Source organism: Vigna unguiculata, chromosome 11, assembly GCF_004118075.2.
Source record: "Vigna unguiculata cultivar IT97K-499-35 chromosome 11, ASM411807v1, whole genome shotgun sequence".
Taxonomy (NCBI): domain Eukaryota; kingdom Viridiplantae; phylum Streptophyta; class Magnoliopsida; order Fabales; family Fabaceae; genus Vigna; species Vigna unguiculata.
This window is the reverse complement of record NC_040289.1, coordinates 40,991,480-41,010,132: the sequence shown is the minus strand read 5'-3', so window position 1 is coordinate 41,010,132 and position 18,653 is coordinate 40,991,480. Positions and strand designations below refer to the sequence as shown.

General features: G+C 34.4%; 2 protein-coding genes across 3 annotated transcripts; one reads left to right on the top strand and one right to left on the bottom strand.

Moving 5' to 3' along the window:
* Positions 1–1,084: 1,084 nt before the first annotated feature.
* On the bottom strand, positions 1,085–4,660 carry LOC114169322 (ubiquitin-like modifier-activating enzyme atg7). Of its 2 annotated transcripts, XR_003600897.1 has the most exons (12): positions 4,595–4,660; positions 4,327–4,490; positions 4,041–4,230; positions 3,842–3,941; positions 3,580–3,724; positions 3,348–3,506; positions 3,061–3,249; positions 2,842–2,908; positions 2,463–2,747; positions 2,272–2,339; positions 2,075–2,136; positions 1,085–1,625 (listed from the first exon to the last, which is right to left on the bottom strand). XR_003600897.1 is itself a non-coding variant. In XM_028054431.1 (8 exons), exons 3-8 carry the CDS (start codon positions 4,084–4,086, stop codon positions 2,708–2,710), a joined length of 840 nt encoding a protein of 279 aa, XP_027910232.1. In that variant the 5' UTR covers positions 4,087–4,230; positions 4,327–4,490; positions 4,595–4,660; the 3' UTR covers positions 2,693–2,707. The 2 variants fall into 2 exon arrangements, 1 of the variants encoding a protein (XP_027910232.1); XM_028054431.1 differs by lacking the exons at positions 1,085–1,625; positions 2,075–2,136; positions 2,272–2,339 and having other exon boundaries at positions 2,693–2,908.
* A 6,772-nt stretch (positions 4,661–11,432) lies between these two features.
* On the top strand, positions 11,433–18,653 carry LOC114169396. Its single transcript, XM_028054538.1, has 13 exons — positions 11,433–11,736; positions 11,921–12,248; positions 12,559–12,733; positions 12,808–12,857; positions 13,788–13,880; positions 13,959–14,047; positions 14,561–14,639; positions 15,240–15,322; positions 15,830–15,908; positions 16,031–16,754; positions 17,072–17,158; positions 17,276–17,855; positions 18,056–18,653. The coding sequence occupies exons 1-13, from the start codon at positions 11,705–11,707 to the stop codon at positions 18,195–18,197; spliced, it is 2,541 nt and encodes an 846-aa protein (XP_027910339.1). The 5' UTR covers positions 11,433–11,704; the 3' UTR covers positions 18,198–18,653.

Genomic DNA, 18,653 nt, shown 5'->3' with positions numbered 1-18,653 from the left:
AAGAAGCAAACCTCGAGCAGCGGAATGCCACTGACAAAAAGAAGCAAGAATGTGAGAAAGATCAGTCCAATGATTACCAGCCATTCAGCACCCTCCAGTATAGGTGTAGATGCCAGAAAAATCCCCCACCAAAGCAATATCTAAGTTAAGCATTCATGACCCATCAAGGTTTTACGTTAGTTTTCTAACAAAATAAGAAATATTGTCAGAACATTGAAACCCCTATAAATACCAAAATGACCCAGTAGCCAAGCAGCAAAAGAAAAGAGAGAAATTATCAATTTAGTTTATCTTATATAGAAGAGCCAGATAGCGGGAAGAAAAGATAAGTTCCAATGGATATTACCCAGAACTGGTTAGTCCTTACCAACTGAAAGAACTAGTCTTGATGCCGAAAATCCCATTTTTTTGTAATTAAAGTGAAGCTATAACTTTCTACCTTAGTGCCGGTATTGGAACTGCAGATTCTTTATGACTGGACGGGTTCGACCTCTTGCTTCTCAATGTCATGGAATGGATAGGTGATGTTTCCAACCGGGAAAGACGAAAAAGAAAAAAGAAATAAAATAAGAGCGGGTGAAGGAGCTCTATGCACATTTTCATGGAAATAGCTATATCTTGAGAAGAAAGAAATAGAGTTTAAGATTAATAGAGAAAGGCAATATTAAAAAGAAGAAAGAAAATAGAGTTTGAGATTAATAGAGAAAGATAATATTAAAAAGAGTAAATAGAGTAAATAAAAAATATTGTTTGATATTGTGATTAACAATATCTAACAATATCTTAATAATATCAAATAATATCTAAAAAATATATAATATCCCAAGTCACAATTTATCATTGGTTGAAATTTATTTGAAATCATCAAATTTTGTCTGTCTCATTTCTAATATTATAAGCTTTACTTTTGATTTTGTAGTTTCCAACAAATTTTGACCAATAGTAGAGTGATTCAGAAAGTGTGGCTAGCAGTCTCTGTATAATAAAAAAAGTTATACTCATATATTGATATTATTTATTTCAAAATATAATTTAATTTAAAATTTATATTTATTTTATCCTACAATACAATTAATCGATAAGTTTATCAAATGAGAGCTCACATATTATATCATAAGCTAGACTTGAACCTTACTCAATGAGTTGAAAAAGAAAAACCTATTTCAAAAAGCTACACAGTAAAAGTTGTTGAAATAAGCTAAAAGAGCTTATTAGAATAATCCTAGCTGAATTCAAAAATTCAATAAAACTTACTGTACATTCTTCCATATACAACCCTGCAATACCAAAATATTTTCGTTTGAAAGCAATACTAGCACTTACCTCATAAAAATAGTTAGGATGACGAGAATATTTTGAGACTCCAACATTACACTACCTCCCTCTATTTTCTGATGATCTTTTGAAATTCAGCTTTTGTTGATCTGCTGTACCTTCCACAATAAAACCGACAGCCCACAAAATCCAACCTATTATATCCACAACATGTAGAAAGGGATTTTTGTCGCTTGCATTAACCAATGTGACCAGTAAACTCACAGTCCACACCTATAATCACAAATTGGTCATTGAACAACTATGTCGCTTGCATTAACCAATGTGACCAGTAAACTCACAGTCCACACCTATAATCACAAATTGGTCATTGAACAACTATGCAAGTTACACGCCAAACAGTGCAGTATAATATAAAAGAGCTCCAATTAAAAGGGAATTTTACAAAAATAAACAACAGCAATACAATATGGTAGTCATATCATACGTTCATGTTCTGGCAAACTAAAGAGAAAAGAACCCATTCAATTCAAGAATATAAAGTTAAAGATGAAATGGAACATTCTTCATCTGACAATGTAAAAGGTGATAGATGAAAAGAAAAAGAATTTGGAATGAAAGTTGTCCAAATGGTATGAGATATATGGGACAAACCACATATAATTCAATAAAGTTATACTACTCAATGCTCTACAGAAGTACCTACAATGCTACCACCACAAATTTATCAAGATGCATTGCAAGAAAAGCACACAAGACATCATTCAATCGTATTACATAGACTTATACATATACATACCTGAATAACAGGAAAAGCGCCAGGCGAATTCCCCATATCCCAACAAACAACATCAGGATTATCTGAAAAGAGTGAGTTTATTCAAGATCGATAGGAACTCAGGTAGGAGAATAAAGATTGTTTTGTAATTGTCAATTATAATTTGTTTTAGCCTGATAATTCAAAATACACAAAAAGAGAAGGATACATTAGATTACCTGTCGAAAATACCACGATCCTTTGATCACCAGTGTCAATACAGCAATTGTAATGAAATTCGTGCTTCCTTCAAAGAGAAATTGATGGCAGAACGATTTGAACAACCACTTTGTTTTATTCATTAAAAAAACAATAAAATATACTAGCCACTTCTTTGTTTATTACCAGAACAGACTAGAATAGTAGTTACCTTTTGAAATCAAGGAAAAGGTCAAAGTGCAGTAAAGAATAAGGATGCCGGAAAAATCAGTGACTTTGTCGAATTTGAGGAGCGCGGTGATGTCGAAAACAGAAACTGATAATCAATCTGAAAAATTAAACAAAAGTAAGTAAATGTTTGTGATGAACAACGGAAAATATATGAAAATGAAAAAAAAAAAAAAGAGATTGGAAATGCTTATAGTGACAAGTGCGGTGAATGCTAAGAAATGAGAGTCAATGAGAGTAGCCATTGTCTTTGTTTCTTCTTGAAAACCTAGAAGAAGAAGAAGAAGAAATGTTTGAAATCTCAAGAACACGTGTAACCAATGGTTTTATAGGTGAAGAGTTAAATAACTTGTGGTCCTGACTTAAAGGACCAGCTCCATGACGCATAACCAAGAAACTGTCAAACCCTAGTGCAGCAGTAATGGTAATCTGCAAATTGATGAATAAAAAGATACATAAGCATATTAGTTAAGGATACCCAATCAAAGAATAGATTGGATAACAATCACAACATATGCTTCATTTTGAAATGTGAATCACGTGTTAAATCCATCCCCTTAATGAGAATAAACTGATCCAACCTTGATAGTATTGGCACAGAGAAGTGTTGGCAGCCATCGACTTTCCCTTGTATCGGTTAACAAAAAAACTGAATCGTGAGCTTCAATTAAATCATGCAACCTTTTACAATCATCAAGCACACTATCGTGTTCCTGGCTTTGTATGGGATGTCCAGGCATTGGTATAGCCATAACAATACCTTCTGCATCCTGAAAATGAAAAAAAATGCATGTAGTTTATGTGAAAAATACGATGATCAGATCTACCAATTTAGCATCAAGTGAAGTCTTACGGATTAATAATTTACCACTGCTGGAAATATCCGTTTGAGACTTTCAACTGCTGCAGTAGCTTTAAATTCACCACCATTAAGACAGTTATCCAAAGTATAAAGAGACTGCCTCAATGGGTTAGACATAGCCACCCTACCATTGTCAACTAGAGTAATTTTTCGAACACCCCATGCCTGCAAGAGAACGATTCTTCCATTATCACAAATTGAAGGATAAGAATGACAATATGATTTTCTCAACACTCACCATAAGCATGCGTGCGACCTGGCATCCAAGCGTGCCAGCTCCAAGGAGAAGACACTTCATGGAAGATAAGGCATCCAAGTTTAGAGATGGCAAAGCACGCCACCTCATAAGCTTTAAATTCAAATCTGCAGCAGATATGGCCAATCTGATAAGAGACAATAATACAAAACTATAGATTTACTGAAAAAATAAGAAGGCATTTTATGAATGGAAAGAAGGAACAAGTAGGAGGGCGGGCAAGAGATATCAGGGAGAAAATAACCTGGTTGGATCCATGGACTGTGCAAGGCTTATACACCTAGAAGCTTTTCTACCCTTATTAAGTTCCCATCCAACTGCACTAGGCACTGTGTCTTTCCACCCTATAAAGTTACTCCTTCCAAGTTAGAAATAAAATGAAAAATATACAAAGGCATATCAATAACCAATAAGTGGTTACACAATACACAGTGAAACTTTACCTTGTGGAACTGTTATCAATGCTTCACCAACAAGAGACAACTTCATATCTGCAAAACCACGGTTCTCTCTATAGCAGAAAAATTGAATTGAGTTGAGATTCCACCTCACAGAAATAAGTGCTAAGAAGTTGCGAAGAGGCCATCCAGGATTCTTTGGGAGATGACATGGATCATAAAATCCAAAGAAGATCTGCCAATAGAATCTGGTAAATTTCATCAAAGGACATCTACAGTTTCACATTCAAAAAGCAATTTTACAAAGATTACATTCAACTGTCTTCATTACCCTTCGGTCCTTCTAGTTTGGCTTCTGTGCAATTTTCATGCTAATGTACTCCCTCTATTTATAAAACTAAGAAAATTTGGTCAAAGTGCAGTAAAGAATAAGGATGCCGGAAAAATCAGTGACTTTGTCGAATTTGAGGAGCGCGGTGATGTCGAAAACAGAAACTGATAATCAATCTGAAAAATTAAACAAAAGTAAGTAAATGTTTGTGATGAACAACGGAAAATATATGAAATTGAAAAAAAAAAAAGAAATTGGGAATGCTTACAGTGACAAGTGCGGTGAACGCTAAGAAATGAGAGTCGATGAGAGTAGCCAATGTCTTTGTTTCTTCTTGGAAACCAAGAAGAAAGAAGAAGAAATGTTTGAAATCTCAAGAACGCGTGTAACCAATGGTTTTATAGGTGAAGAGTGAAATAACGCGCGCGCTAAAGTTTTTGTAATAAAGATATTGGGAAAGGTAAAAAAAAATAATTTGGATTCAAGAAAAAAAAAAAGGAAAGTTTTTACTTTATTTTATTCATATAACAAAGTAAATTTTTTAAAGTAGAAAAATTGGAGTTAAAATGAATTTTAAATTGAAACAATAAGTATTATAAACTTTTAATAAATAAAAAATGTATATTCTAAATAATATTGTATTAAAATTAATTAAAAAATATTATAAATTAATAATTTGTTAATATAATAATTATATTAATAAATATATCATTTATGTATAATTGATTATAGAGAATATATATATATATATATATATATATATATATATATATATATATATATTATAGAGAAAAAATATTCTTAATTGTGGTGATTACGGATGATGATGAGTCTTATGAATCATGGCAGTCCTTGCATACAATATCACTAAATATCGATATTAAAGACATGATAAACATATTTGAATCATAAATATTTTACAAAGAGTTAATACTGTGTTTTTCTTTAAAAAAAATATATATTAAAGATGTTTAGTAATTGATTTAATGTTATACTCTAAATTACTGATTTACTCCTATGGATTTAAAATAATTATCATTTTTTATTTTTTATAGGCTTGGCTGAATGATAGATTTAGTATGAATGATATTAAATTCGTTTTTATGATTGTATTATGAGTAAAATATGTTATGTTTTTCTCTTTAAGTTTTGAATTAATTTAGATAAATTTGTTATGAATTTATTTATTTACTTCAATTAGTTTAGACCAACTTGTTATGACTTACTTTAATTAGTTTAGAAAAATAAAACTTATTATAACTTGACTAATTAACTTAAAATCCTAAATTAATTTTTGTAAAAATTGTCATATTTTACTCTAATTAGATTGATACGGAAGTAATAATTGTGACTGAAAAAATAAACTTTCAAAATTTTAACGTAATTGACCCTAAGTTGAATCTGTAATAACTAAAAAAACTAAACCCAATCAAATATGTAGTCGATGAAAAAAAAAACTAAGTAAATGCATAATCAATTATGTTATTAATCAATATGGACAAAAAGATTATAAATAATTGGCTCACATTATACGTAATTTGGAATTGAACAATTGAATTCAACTCGTCATAGAGGATGATCTTGATACAATTTATAGTTATGAAAATCTCTTTTGGATAAATCTTTTAGATAGAACATTGTAATTTATTTTATTCAATGCATTGTAACATTTATATCAGAATTTCAAATATTAATAATGTCTTAACTTTAATTTCTTAAATTTGAATAACAGTTTAATTTTAGATAAACGATATCTTATAAAGGTTGAATGATTTTTTCTAAATCTAGTTTAAATAAAAGACAATAAACAAATATTTTCACGCGAGCCTATAAATTGGAGAACCTCTTGTTCCTAAAATATTCTTTGTTTATTGTTTTTTTTTCTATAAGGATCAGATAGTTTTATTATATTTTGCTGATCACTCTTTTTGCCTTTAAATGTGTTATTAGGGATAGATTTTGGTTTCTTCTGCATTTGATGCGTGAAAAGTGGGTTACATCGTCTTCTTCCACATAAAAAAAAAATGTGAGTTAATTTCTTTGACCTGTTTTGGATAATGTTTTATTAATGAGTTTGCAGGCTGATCAACGGTTTACATAAAATTTTTTATAAACTCTATATTTATATAATTAAATTAGTAAAATAATTTTTTTTATAAGCCCATTTTTTAAAATAAATTATATTCATAATTTTATAATTTATAATTTTTATGTACAAATCTATTAAAAATATAAATGACTTTGAATTTGATTAAACCATGAAAGAGAGAGTTACTTTTAGATGAGATGGACGTAAGTGAACGAGTCACTTTTGAATGGATTGGAGAAAAATCGTTAATGAACAAATGACTTAAAAAAACACACAATGGGATTGTGTTGGTGCAGTTACAATTTAGGAATTTAAGTCAATGCAGGTCAACTGCGGGTCAGTCCGACCCACACAAATTGTGATTTCTGCGATACACGTCTAAACGAATCTGCGAACTAAAATACTCATCTTCCCTCACACTTATTCTAACATACCACGTTGTTATCCCATCTGTTATAGATTGATTTATACAATTATTTTTTCTATTTTCGGTTCCAACTATTTTGTGTAACTAGATTTACCCTTTCATTACATAAAATATCATAGTATATAATATACTTTGTTTCCTAGTTAATATTTTTATATCGCATTACTTGTTTTATAATTATTACACTATTCACAATATTTATTTTATTAGTTTAATAATAAATTTTAAAATATTGACACTGAAATCAATGATATTGATTAATATTAAAATATTTGTTAAGTAAGCAATATGATGAAAATATTATGTCTCCTTAAAAATACAATATTTTTATTTTCTTTTAAATTTATTTCAAAATATTTTATGATATTAGGCCATATGATTTACGGAATATACAATATAAAAATATAATTAAAATGATTGATCTATAAATAAAAATTATAAAAGTTTAAGGTTAATTAAACATTAAAAGAATAAATGTTCGGAAATATACTTCTATCAATAAAATAAAATAAAACATTAATTAGTGTTACATTAAAGATGGATCTGTTTTATATGGTATTTATTTTAAAGATAGTACGTGATATAACCTCAATTCACATACGTAATTTATATTATTTTTAATCTAAAATGGTTGTGTTTTTGTTTTTATCTATTTCCTTAAATTGTCGTTGTCTTCTTTCTTATGTAAACAAAAAATTATGCAAATTTTATAAAAATTCAATAAACAAAACAAATTTAGTAAAATTTGTATTTATTCATCGTTTAAACCTTTTATTGAATTTAGTTTGACCTTAAGAAGTAAGCAAAATAAATTACTATAGTAATAAGTGTAACGTCCCATTTAATTTATAAACATAATTAAAGGAAACGTCACACATAAGATAGTAAAATTACGCAGTCCTGGGGTTCCCAACATCACCCGTACAAAACCAGGCACACCACGATGCCAACAAAGCAGGATAACAGTTTGACTAAGAGTTTACAATCCAAAAACAACGAATACAGGGGCCATGGCCCTAAAGAAGACATCAAGAAGAGAAGTGTAAGATCCAGCCCAGACGGCTAAGCGGTGGAATCACCATTCCCCTGTTGACCACGAGAACTTCGCCCATCTGCTCCCATCAACCAAGTCGATGATCATCGCAAGAAAGAATAGCCACATACAACACAACCATGCAACGAAACGGGTAAGCTAGAGCCAACAACATATGTATCATAAAATCAAAAGCATTTTCATCATCTCACATCCAAATAATCAACCAAACATGTTATGACTCTCAATCAATACACTACGACTCGACTCGACTCATCCGGATACGTATAACTTGGTCAGATTCAGCGGATGCTTGCACTTGTGGTGGATACCTCTGCTCGACCCTGAGCTGCTCACCCCCGAGCTATATGTTACAAGTGTTACGATGAATCAAATCTCCCTCACCACAAGGTTAGCCCTTAATGAATTTCAGGCCTCCTGCTACTCTCACCACAGGGATCAGTCCGCTCTAAGTGAGACTAACTGGCCCCTTAGAGTGTCAGGATGCAGTCCTTACCTTGAATCCTTACCTAGTTATACAAATGGGGCACCACCATGGAAACCCACTAACAGGGGCCATGGGATTACGTCCCGACCACTGAAGCGCAACCCTGAAAGTCTCACCTAGAGACCCCAATGTATTATGCACTGACACGGACCAGCATACATATACAACCAGGGATTTATACATACATTGTACACAAGGTTTCAACCCAAAACCCACAACAAAACTCCATTGCTCATATGTTGAATCATTACCAACTTGTTATTCTCGATCAGGAGTAAGGTGTTTCTCCTCATGCCAACCATACCAAAGCTTTACCAACCACCAAGATTCATTATTGCTCATACCAAGTTTGTGACCCCACACACACACATATGTAACCAACTCATCATATACAAGTCATGTAGAGATCATGCCAACTTTCATGCCAACCCATCATTTGTAATTCAGGAATTATACCACGTATACCTCATACTCCATTATATACATATCACTCATCATGCATTCATACCCAACCAAAACAGACCATTCAAGAATAAACAAGTATTCAATCACAGCACTGCCTCGCCCAGCACCTCGCTCAGGCTGAGGGATCTCGCTCAGACGAGACAGTCTCGCTCAGACGAGTCCCCTTCCACCTAGGCGAGGGCTCAACAGGAACAAGAAGGCAACGCGGGATCTCGCTTAAGCGAGATCCCTCTCGCCTGGGCGAGTTGTGTGCTCGCTCAAAACACACCCAGGTCGCCTGAGCGACCACTCGCGCAGGAAGCTCTAGGCGAGTCTCTGCACATCTCGCCTGGGCGAGTCGAGCTCGCCTGGGCGAGTCTAACAGTGTCTGCCACTGTTCGCACCTGCAACGCGCATGTTTTATAGACCAACCAACCATACAGATTACTTTCACGCATCAAAATGAAGAATTTAACCATACAATTAGTAACCAACCCACAAACAAGTCGAAACAACACAGGACTGGAAACCCTAACTTCCCGTACCTGGAGGAAGGGTTAACGGAAGTCTTGGCAGCACGATAGCTAGTACTGTTGTCCCGAGAACGGCTAAAGAGCTGGAAAACAGTGGAGGAACAGAACCAAGGGAAATTTGTTACAAAGACCTGACTGGACTTAATGCCAAGGAAAAATACATACAAGCTAGGAGGGTACTTACGCGGAGTATGAACTGGTCTGAGCTAGCTCGAAAGGGACCTCAGGCAAGCCCTAGCAGAGCGTTCTGTAAGGGTAAAGAGAGTGACGACTGCTGGATTTTTCTGCAAGAGTGCAAAGTGGGGGGTTAGGGCATCCTGAAAGGGGTTTTATCAATTGGGCCAACCCTAGGCCCAAACACAAGAGGGCAGCCCTTAACTTTAGGGCAGAAAATTAATAAGCCAAATTTAATGGGCCTTACAATAAGTCTTTCTGTTTGTTAGGATATATTATGAAGTCAATTTGAACCAAACAGCAGAGTACTCTGGTTGCGGTTTGAATACGATTGCGGTTTGAATACGTTGGGTGATAAAGTTGATAAATATGGGGTGGCAATTAGGGTTTGGTGCATCGGGCCGGCTCTAGGCCGCAGAAAAAACGCGGGACAGATCAGGGTAGTGAATCCGAAGGTCCGGTCCATATAGGTTCGTGGTCTACGCGGGTCGGTCTACAAGTTCGCATAAAATAAAATAAAAATTGCACTTATGTATATTAATTACTTTTTTTATGATCTCTTATATTAACGTTTCAAATTTTTGTATAACTGGAAAAGACAAGTATTATGTAATTTTATGTAATTTTTAATGTGCTAAAATTTAAAGAATACACTGTGTATGTCATAGTATGAAAATGATGAAAATGTTGAATTATCAATTTATCATCTAATTTTCCAAAGTTTTTACTTAATTTTGTAAATTTCTTAAAATTTCTCAATTTTTAAACATTGAAAATCTTATCATAAAAAAAAATTAATTTAAAAAAAAAAGAAAAGCGGGCCAGTCCATGGACTCGTGAGCCAAAAAAAATGCGGAACGGATCCGTGTTTTCAGCCCACATAAAATATGCGGGACGGGACGGACCAACCCGTATTGTGCGGGCCTTAAAACATTTTATTGATTCTTTCTCTATTTTAAATAACAACTTACATTTTATTTTAATATAACTAATTGTATTTTTAAATTACTTTAAATCACAATTGTAAAATTATAATATTATAATTTGATCAATTAATTTTTTTTATTTATCATATTCATTAAATTCGTTAATTTTTCGTGTAATTTTTATTTTGATTCACTCAAATAATTTGGTAACTTATTTATGCTGATAATTATCACTTAATCACATTGATTATCATTTAAAAAAACACGTTATACAGTTTTCTTTAATAAAAAAATATCAATTAATCAATTTATTCACAGAAACTAATAAAAAATATTTTATGATACCATAGTCAAATTGTGTATGCTAAATATATACATTGATCACATCTAATAAAAAAAAATAACACTGATAAAGGATTATACAATTCCCTTTTATTAAAAAAAATGGCATTTAATCGATTTGTAGACAAAAACTATTAAAAAAGAACGTTTTACGGTACCATAGACAAATATACGATAGACAGATCGTGTATGGTGCTAGATATAAACACTAACTTTAGAAATTAACAATACTAAAAAATTTAATATAATATTAATTATATATTTTATGTAATTACTATAATGAAGCTGTAGCTAATTTGATTAATTGACCAATATTTTTTTCATTTAGAAATATTTGGTTTCCTACAAAATAAAATATTTTCAATTTTACAGGATGTATTTGTACGTACGTGCTTATACGTGCTCCATATCACTATTAAGATTATAGAGTATTTTTTTAATTTTAATTCATAGAAACTATTTTTCTTTTTTACATTATAAATGTCATAAAAAACGATTGAGACAAAAACTGTGTCAAAAAATACAAGAAAAACAGTTTTTTTGTTTATTTAGTTATTTAATTGGGGGAAGCATGATGGGCCTAGGTTATTTAAAGGCTTAAAAAAGAGCGGAAGAGTTTATACTCTCACAAGGCCCGGGTCGGCGCATCGCATCTCAATTCAATTGAATTGATTTTCTCTCTCCTCCGATTCCTCCTTCCTCGTCTCAGCACCACGCTAGTTACAGCATTCTCTCTCAAATCTCACCCTTTTTTTATTTATTTATTTTTTATTTTTCACACATTTAAAATTGCAATTCTCCAATTTTTATTTATATAAAAAAAAGGAGAAGTAATTTTAGGAGGGGGAGCGATCCCCTAAACACGAAAATTGAAATCTAAATCTACAACACCTCAACACAAAATGGCATTTCACGTAGCTTGTCCAATTACATGGTAATGCTCTATGCTATGCTAATGCTAAGCTATCTTTCTCCAATTCTTTTTATTTTTTTCCTCTCTTCTCTTCTCCTCTTTTCGATTACAATAACCGGTCTCTATTATATATAGAGTTTCGCTTTACACTCTTTTCCCTTTCGTTTCATTTCGTTCTGCTGTGGTTTGTTTTTGTGTTTTGCAGTCGCCGAATCTGTTTCTGCGCGCTAGGGTTTCCTCGCGGCCTTCACGCTTCCGACGACGGTTCCGCTGCCAATGGCTTTGCTCAGGACGTCGGCGCGCTCCGTGACTTTCTTGCCGACACATGCAGGGACGATGCCACCGTTCAGGTTCCTGTCCCCAAGGTTCTGCCGCCGCCTCCGCCGCCGCCGGACGGGATTCCTCTCAACGCCGACGCGCTGGATGAGTCTGCCTCCATGAAGGCCAAGCGCATCGCGCTACAGCGCAAGGGCGCCGCCGCCATGATCGCCGCCGAGGAGTACGCCCGCCGCTTTGAGTCCGGCGACGTTGTGGTGAGCCTTGACTATGAGTGTTTGGCGTTGGTGCTCTCTGTTTGGTGGAATTTAATTTCGTTGTTTCGTGTTAAATGTTGATTTTAGCTCACTGCTGTCGGAGTTTTGATGTTGAATGCATGGTTTGATAGATGAGCAGGATTTATCACTGTAGGGATTGTTGTGGTTTTGGTACCAACGTTATATTGGACTGAGTGTTATTGTCGTTGTTCTGAATATGTAGTTGGGTGTAGAAGTGGTTTTGATTGTGGGGTATTTTGTTATACTGGGTCTTAATAATGTGATATGATTCTGCGGTTTGATTTTGCAGAATACTCCAGGAAATGTTACCGGAGAGGAGCAGGGGCAAGCTAATAGGAGCTATTGTCGAATTTGCAAGTGCGGAGAGAATGAAGGAAGTGAGAAAGCTCAGAAGATGCTGTCGTGCAAAAGTTGTAGTAAAAAGTACCACAGGAACTGCTTGAGAAGTTGGGGTCGAAATAGAGGTAAGGTGGCTCATGTGTATGTCAGTGTGGTCTATGTGCTGTATATTCTCACGTTGTGGGTTCCTTTTTGGCAGATTTATTTCATTGGAGTTCATGGACCTGTCCTCTTTGCCGAATTTGTGAGGTAAGGAGTGGAGTGTGATGCTAATGGGGTTGTACTTTTTCATGTATTGTTTGTTGGAAGGTTCACGTTATTTGTGAAAATGGTTGCTGGCTTGGTAATTGATCACACTCTCATCTAGCCATCTATTTTGCGAAGTATGTTTGTATTGCCCTCCCTAGAATGAAAGCAGCAATGCTTTAACACCAGTGGTGGTTCATGTTATTTCCTTGAATTTTTGGTTTGCATATCATATAGTTCTGATATCGTAGCTTGACCTGAAAATTGATATTTATTTATTTTTTGGCAATATTTGGTGGAGTCTAAGATTTGCGTCTTTAATTGAATGAAATAGGACATTCCCTTTATCCGTACAGAATGGGAACGTGTCTATATGTATACCTTTGTTTTTTAATTACAATAAAGTCTTCTTTATACCAGGTACAATCATTGTCTTTGGGATGTCTGCTGTTATTTTGTTTCCTGTGTATATGTTTATATAAAAACAGTTGAGTTTGGATATTATGTCATCATGTGGCCATATGACTGAATCATGTTTCTTAGCATTCACCGTGAACCTAATAATAGTCTACTTTGTGTATGATCATATGCTGGTTGATTTTAAATATCCCTGAAATTCAGCTTTTATTTCAATGTGGAGTGTTTAAAATAGCTGGTTTCTTGTGTACTTCACCTGCTTGTTCGATTGACTGATGAATTTGACTAGTACCCAAGCACAGGGAACCCACCCTCTAAATCCAGCTATTAAGGGGGAAGAATCGTACACTTAAATACGACTACACTGGAGTATCCCATAGTACTTACTGTGGGACTTAGGCAACCTATAATACTTAAGCTCCTATCAAAATTGAACGTCTTCATAGAAAATTTCCATGTACCAGCTAATATTTAATTGGATCTCTGGTGGTCTTATGCTTAATTTCTTTCATCCAGGCTTGCAGAAGGACTGGTGATCCAAGTAAGTTCATGTTTTGCAAAAGGTGCGATGGTGCTTATCATTGTTACTGTCTGCAACCTCCTCATAAGGTAGAGTCTGTAACCTTTCTAGTAAGCTTAATATTGATTTTATACATGTCATTTCATTCATTATTATGCATAATGCAGAGTGTTTGTAATGGGCCCTATTTGTGCACAAAACATGCAAGGTGTCACAGTTGTGGGTCAAATGTCCCTGGAAATGGATTAAGTGTGAGGTATGAATTCTGAATAGTTTAGCTTTTGCTTTGATTCTTACTGTTTTTTGATGATTTATTGTGATGTTGCCCTTCTATAATGACTCTATTAATGCCCCGATGAAAGTTGTAAGATGAAAGATAAGTTAGTTTTGTCGTCAAAGTCAATCTTCCTGGTTGAAACAAAGGAAAATTTTGATGTTTTTTTCTTCCAGTTACTACTCTCTATTTTATTTATTAACCTTTTGCTCTAGGAGTTTCAGAAATGATAAATGGTGCTTTGTTTTTATTTTTAACTCATGAATTTAAACACTTTATCTTCCTCATATTTGAAGTGTGTGCTTGCATTTTCTTTTTATAATTTTAGACATGCGCAAGTCTAGTGGAATATTTGAAGTAGTTTAACGTTTTCTTTGCCTTTATAGTTTTACATGGCTCCATGGCAGTTAATTCCTCCCTTTCCGTGCTGATTCATCATATTATCATTATAGGATGGACTTACCATTCTTTTTTTGTTTCCTAAAAAATGTATAGGTGGTTTATGGCATACACAAACTGTGATGCATGTGGAAGATTGTTTACAAAAGGGAACTACTGTCCCGTTTGCTTGAAGGTTAGCATCTCTACCAATCTTCCTTTCTTGAATGGTTCACGGAATAGAATACAACCCTGCATCATTGGGGGAAGTTCTCATAACAGTCTTAGAAGCAATTTCTTTCTATCTTTGCGTGTGTATTTGTTTTTCTCACAGAACTTATCTGCAGCTTATCTTATTTCATCTGTGATATTTTGAACCATGAATGGTTTGCGGAATAGGATACAACCCTGCATCATTGGGGGAACTTCCTAGAACAGTCTTAGAAGCAATTTCTTTCTATCTTTGTGTGTGTACTCGTTTTTTCATGGAATCTGCAGTTTTTTATATTTCGTTTATGATATTTGGAACCATGAATAAAATTGTGCACTCACCCATGCATGCACTCTGGATTTTCAAATATTGTCTTGAAGTGTGATATAGGTTTGTACAAGGTCTCTTGTCCATCTTTGATATTATGCTGTACATGTATGAATATAAGTTAATTTCATCTTGGCCTCTCTTCCTTAACTCTTTTTGTACCCACCCTGAATACTAGATTATATTTGAAAAAATTAAACAATGAGGGCAGAGCAGGAGTTCTTAATGCTCACTGTATGTTTTTGACTAATTTTGTAGGTCTACAGAGATTCAGAATCAACACCTATGGTTTGCTGTGATACTTGCCAGCTTTGGGTACATTGTCAGTGTGATAATATCAGGTTAGTTTACCCGTCACATTTGTGAAGTTGGACTGCTTTTAGCTTTCATGTCATATATGGACTGTTTTTATGTGCAATTTTGGAATACGTGTTTAGGAACATTCTTCGGTTTTATTATGCTGTAGACAATGATTACATTCTAGTTTTGCTTCTTGATCCTAACATTTTAGTGCCGGGCGGATTAGTATTTGGGTGTTAATCATGCATCATTTTATCTGGAATAGAAGTTATTGTATGGTTAACTTGTTGTGCAACACACTTAAAGTGAAATTGACACTTAAATAAAGTAAATTGCACTCAATCTTTTCGAGATACATACTTTGTTAACCCTTTTACCTATTAGTTTCTATGAAATTTGTCTGTTTCTAGTTATTTATTCAACATTTTTGTTTGAATGGTGTGCTTGTTGATGTGCCCCGACCTGCTTTATAAATCACGACTTCATTGGACCTGCCTGTTTTGAAATGACATTAATAGAATCTTGCTTTTGAAATAAATGTTTTGCAGTGATGAAAAATATCACCAGTTTCAAGTGGATGGGAATTTACAGTATAAGTGTCCCACTTGTCGTGGGGAATGTTATCAGGTATGTGGTATATGCCTTCAATATATAATTACTTTTTATCTCCCATGGAAAAACTCTTTGAGATAAGTAAACCGTGATCTTTTACTCTCTCCATCCATCTTATGAGGATTTGTGTGCTTCAGGTCAAGAATCCTGAAGATGCTGCACAAGAGATTTGGAGGAGAAGGAATGTTGCTGAGAGAGATTTGATTGCTAGCTTGAGGGCTGCAGCTGGTTTGCCCACTCAAGATGAGATATTTTCCATTTCACCATTTTCAGATGATGAGGATAGTGGGCCTTTAAAATTAAAGAGTGAATATACCCGTTCCTTTAAGTTCTCTCTGAAGAATTTGGCAAATGACTCACCAAAGAAGAAATCTTCAAGCAAAAAAACTGCCAAGAAAAAAGACTCTGAGTCATTTATGACTAATAAAGTTGACACACATAATAGTTTTGATGGACACAGTGATATTAAATCTGTGCATAGCTTAGACGACGACAAGAATGATGATATACAATCCCAGAGAAATGATGGTCCAGATGTTTACTCATCACCTGCTACTGGAAGTTTGAGTCAAACTGAAGCATCTTTCCCTATTAGTCAACCAGGAGTTTTGAAGCATAAGTTTGTTGATGAGGTGATGGTCAGTGATGAAGAGAGGAAACCTAGAGTTGTTCGAATTAAAAGCAACAAGCCAAATATTCTGGATAGTGAAGAGGAAAGTGGAAAGCAGAGTGTTAAAACTCAGAATGTGAAAGGGAAGAAGCTGGTCATAAATTTGGGAGCACGGAAAATTAATGTGGCCAGTTCCCCACGGTCTGATACGTCAAGCTGCCAAAAAGATCAAGATCTGGTCACTGTTAATGGTATACATCTATATATCATTATTCTGTTCCCCTTGTTGCTTGAGAAATAGTGATTGCGTGGTTTGATTTTTGTAGAAAGTGGTATATGGCTTATTTTTCCGTCAGTTCTTTCTCCCTATTAAATCATTGACCCATTTTAGACATTATCCGGGAGAAAACTTTTAATCATCCTGTCAAATAATTACGAATATGCCACAATTGTATCTGCATTTTGTGTATATATGCATGCATTCTTGTATGATTTGATTGCCCTCTCCGGTTCTGTTTCTTTCCTCTTTCATTTTTTTTTGATTTTTTCCGTTCATATTTTCTTTCAGGTAATGAAGATATAAGCCAATCCAAGAAGGGAGACAGATTTGCATTAGATAAACAAGACGGCACTGCTAGGCATATTGATGGAAAAGGTACACCCCCACACCACAAACTTTGATTATTGCCTTCCATTATTGGCTGAAAATTTATTTTATGCTGACGTGAGCTGTCTTGAATTAAATCTTGCCCAATTTTCTTGTGATCTTCAGGAAATAGAGTTGACTCTGGACAATCAAAACTTTTTACCGTTTCGGGAAGAGAAGGAAATTTGATTAAGCTGGGAAAAGTTAAGCCAGATGTTTCTGAATTCAACCCAACTGCCGGTAGAGGCAATATGTCTGATGGGCGTATAAAACATAGTATTGATGGGATGATTGGTCAGGTTGGAATCAAAGCCACATCAAGAGGTGAAAGGACGAATTTGGGAAAGCAATCAGAAGGTAGCTCTGATGCAAATGATGAGGTAGATGACAATAATAATCGTACACCTTCGCATTCTTTGCCAAAAGATTCTAAACCTTTACTAAGATTTAAATTCAAGAAACCTAGCATTGAAACTCAAAATTCCCCTCATCGGGAGGAGGAGAAGACAACAATCAAGGGCCAGAGGTCAAAAAGGAAGAGACCTTCACCTTTTAAAACATCATTTAATGAGTCTGAAGGCGTAAGTCAATCACATCAAGACAATGCAATGGATGAGATCATGGATGCAAACTGGATTTTAATGAAATTGGGAAATGATGCAATTGGAAAGAGAGTTGAAGTTCATCAGACATCTGACAATTCTTGGTTAGTGCCTTCTATGACTTTTTGTTTATTGACGGGGAAAACCGAGTATTAAATAAAATAGCACACAAGTGGGGTGAGGCATCGTAGAAATTAGTTTTTTTATCAAAGGAAGTTTGTTCCAATATTATGTATTTTTTCCCCAAAATTCCACTTCGCAGTATATTACAGTTTATGCTTCCTGACCTTCCATTTTTGTTCAGGCACAAGGGAGTGGTTACTGACGTAGTTGAAGGCACTTCAAAGTTGTATGTTGCGTTAGACGATGGGAAAGTGAAGACCTTGGAACTCAGGAAACAGGGGGTCCGTTTTGTTCCTCAAAAGCAGAAGAGATCCAAGACATGAACTACACCTGTCCACCACCCTTAGTGACCATTTAATGTGGAGACCTTTTTTAATTGACTTTGAAGATTTTTCATCTTTAAGGTCTCTTGCTGAATTTATATTCGTAGCTGCTCACATTGCCGCTGATTTTTGGGTGAAGCATTCTCAATTGGAGCAAACTTCAGTTTTCTTGAAAGAATTAACCATTTACTCAGTCCTCTTTCTGGGCTTTAGGTTCTCTCGATTGCTAGTTAGATTTTTGTTGCTTTTCTACATGTATCTGATTTCAAAGTAGATTCTACCTATGGTGTATAGGTCATCATTTCTGTAGAATAGATAAGTAAAGGCGAAGCTGTTAGCTGTATGATTAGTGTTGCTAGTTGTTTTTGTGAGGTCAAGGCTTCATGAATTGAGATATTTGTCTTGAAAGATGAAACTGTTGTCATTTTGTTAAATTAGATGGTAGTTTACTTCTGC

Bases quoted from the DNA above. Each gene is read 5' to 3' on its own strand.
- LOC114169322 (XM_028054431.1), bottom strand. From the start codon at position 4,086: ATGAAGTTGTCTCTTGTTGGTGAAGCATTGATAACAGTTCCACAAG. The intron at 3,250-3,347 runs GTAAATTATTAA...TTTCATTTTCAG, and splicing joins AACGGATATTTCCAGCAGTG to GATGCAGAAGGTATTGTTAT. The intron at 2,909-3,060 runs GTTGGATCAGTT...ATCAATTTGCAG, and splicing joins TCTGTGCCAATACTATCAAG to ATTACCATTACTGCTGCACT.
- LOC114169396 (XM_028054538.1), top strand. From the start codon at position 11,705: ATGGCATTTCACGTAGCTTGTCCAATTACATG. The intron at 15,909-16,030 runs GTATGTGGTATA...TGTGTGCTTCAG, and splicing joins GTCGTGGGGAATGTTATCAG to GTCAAGAATCCTGAAGATGC. The intron at 17,856-18,055 runs GTTAGTGCCTTC...ATTTTTGTTCAG, and splicing joins CAGACATCTGACAATTCTTG to GCACAAGGGAGTGGTTACTG.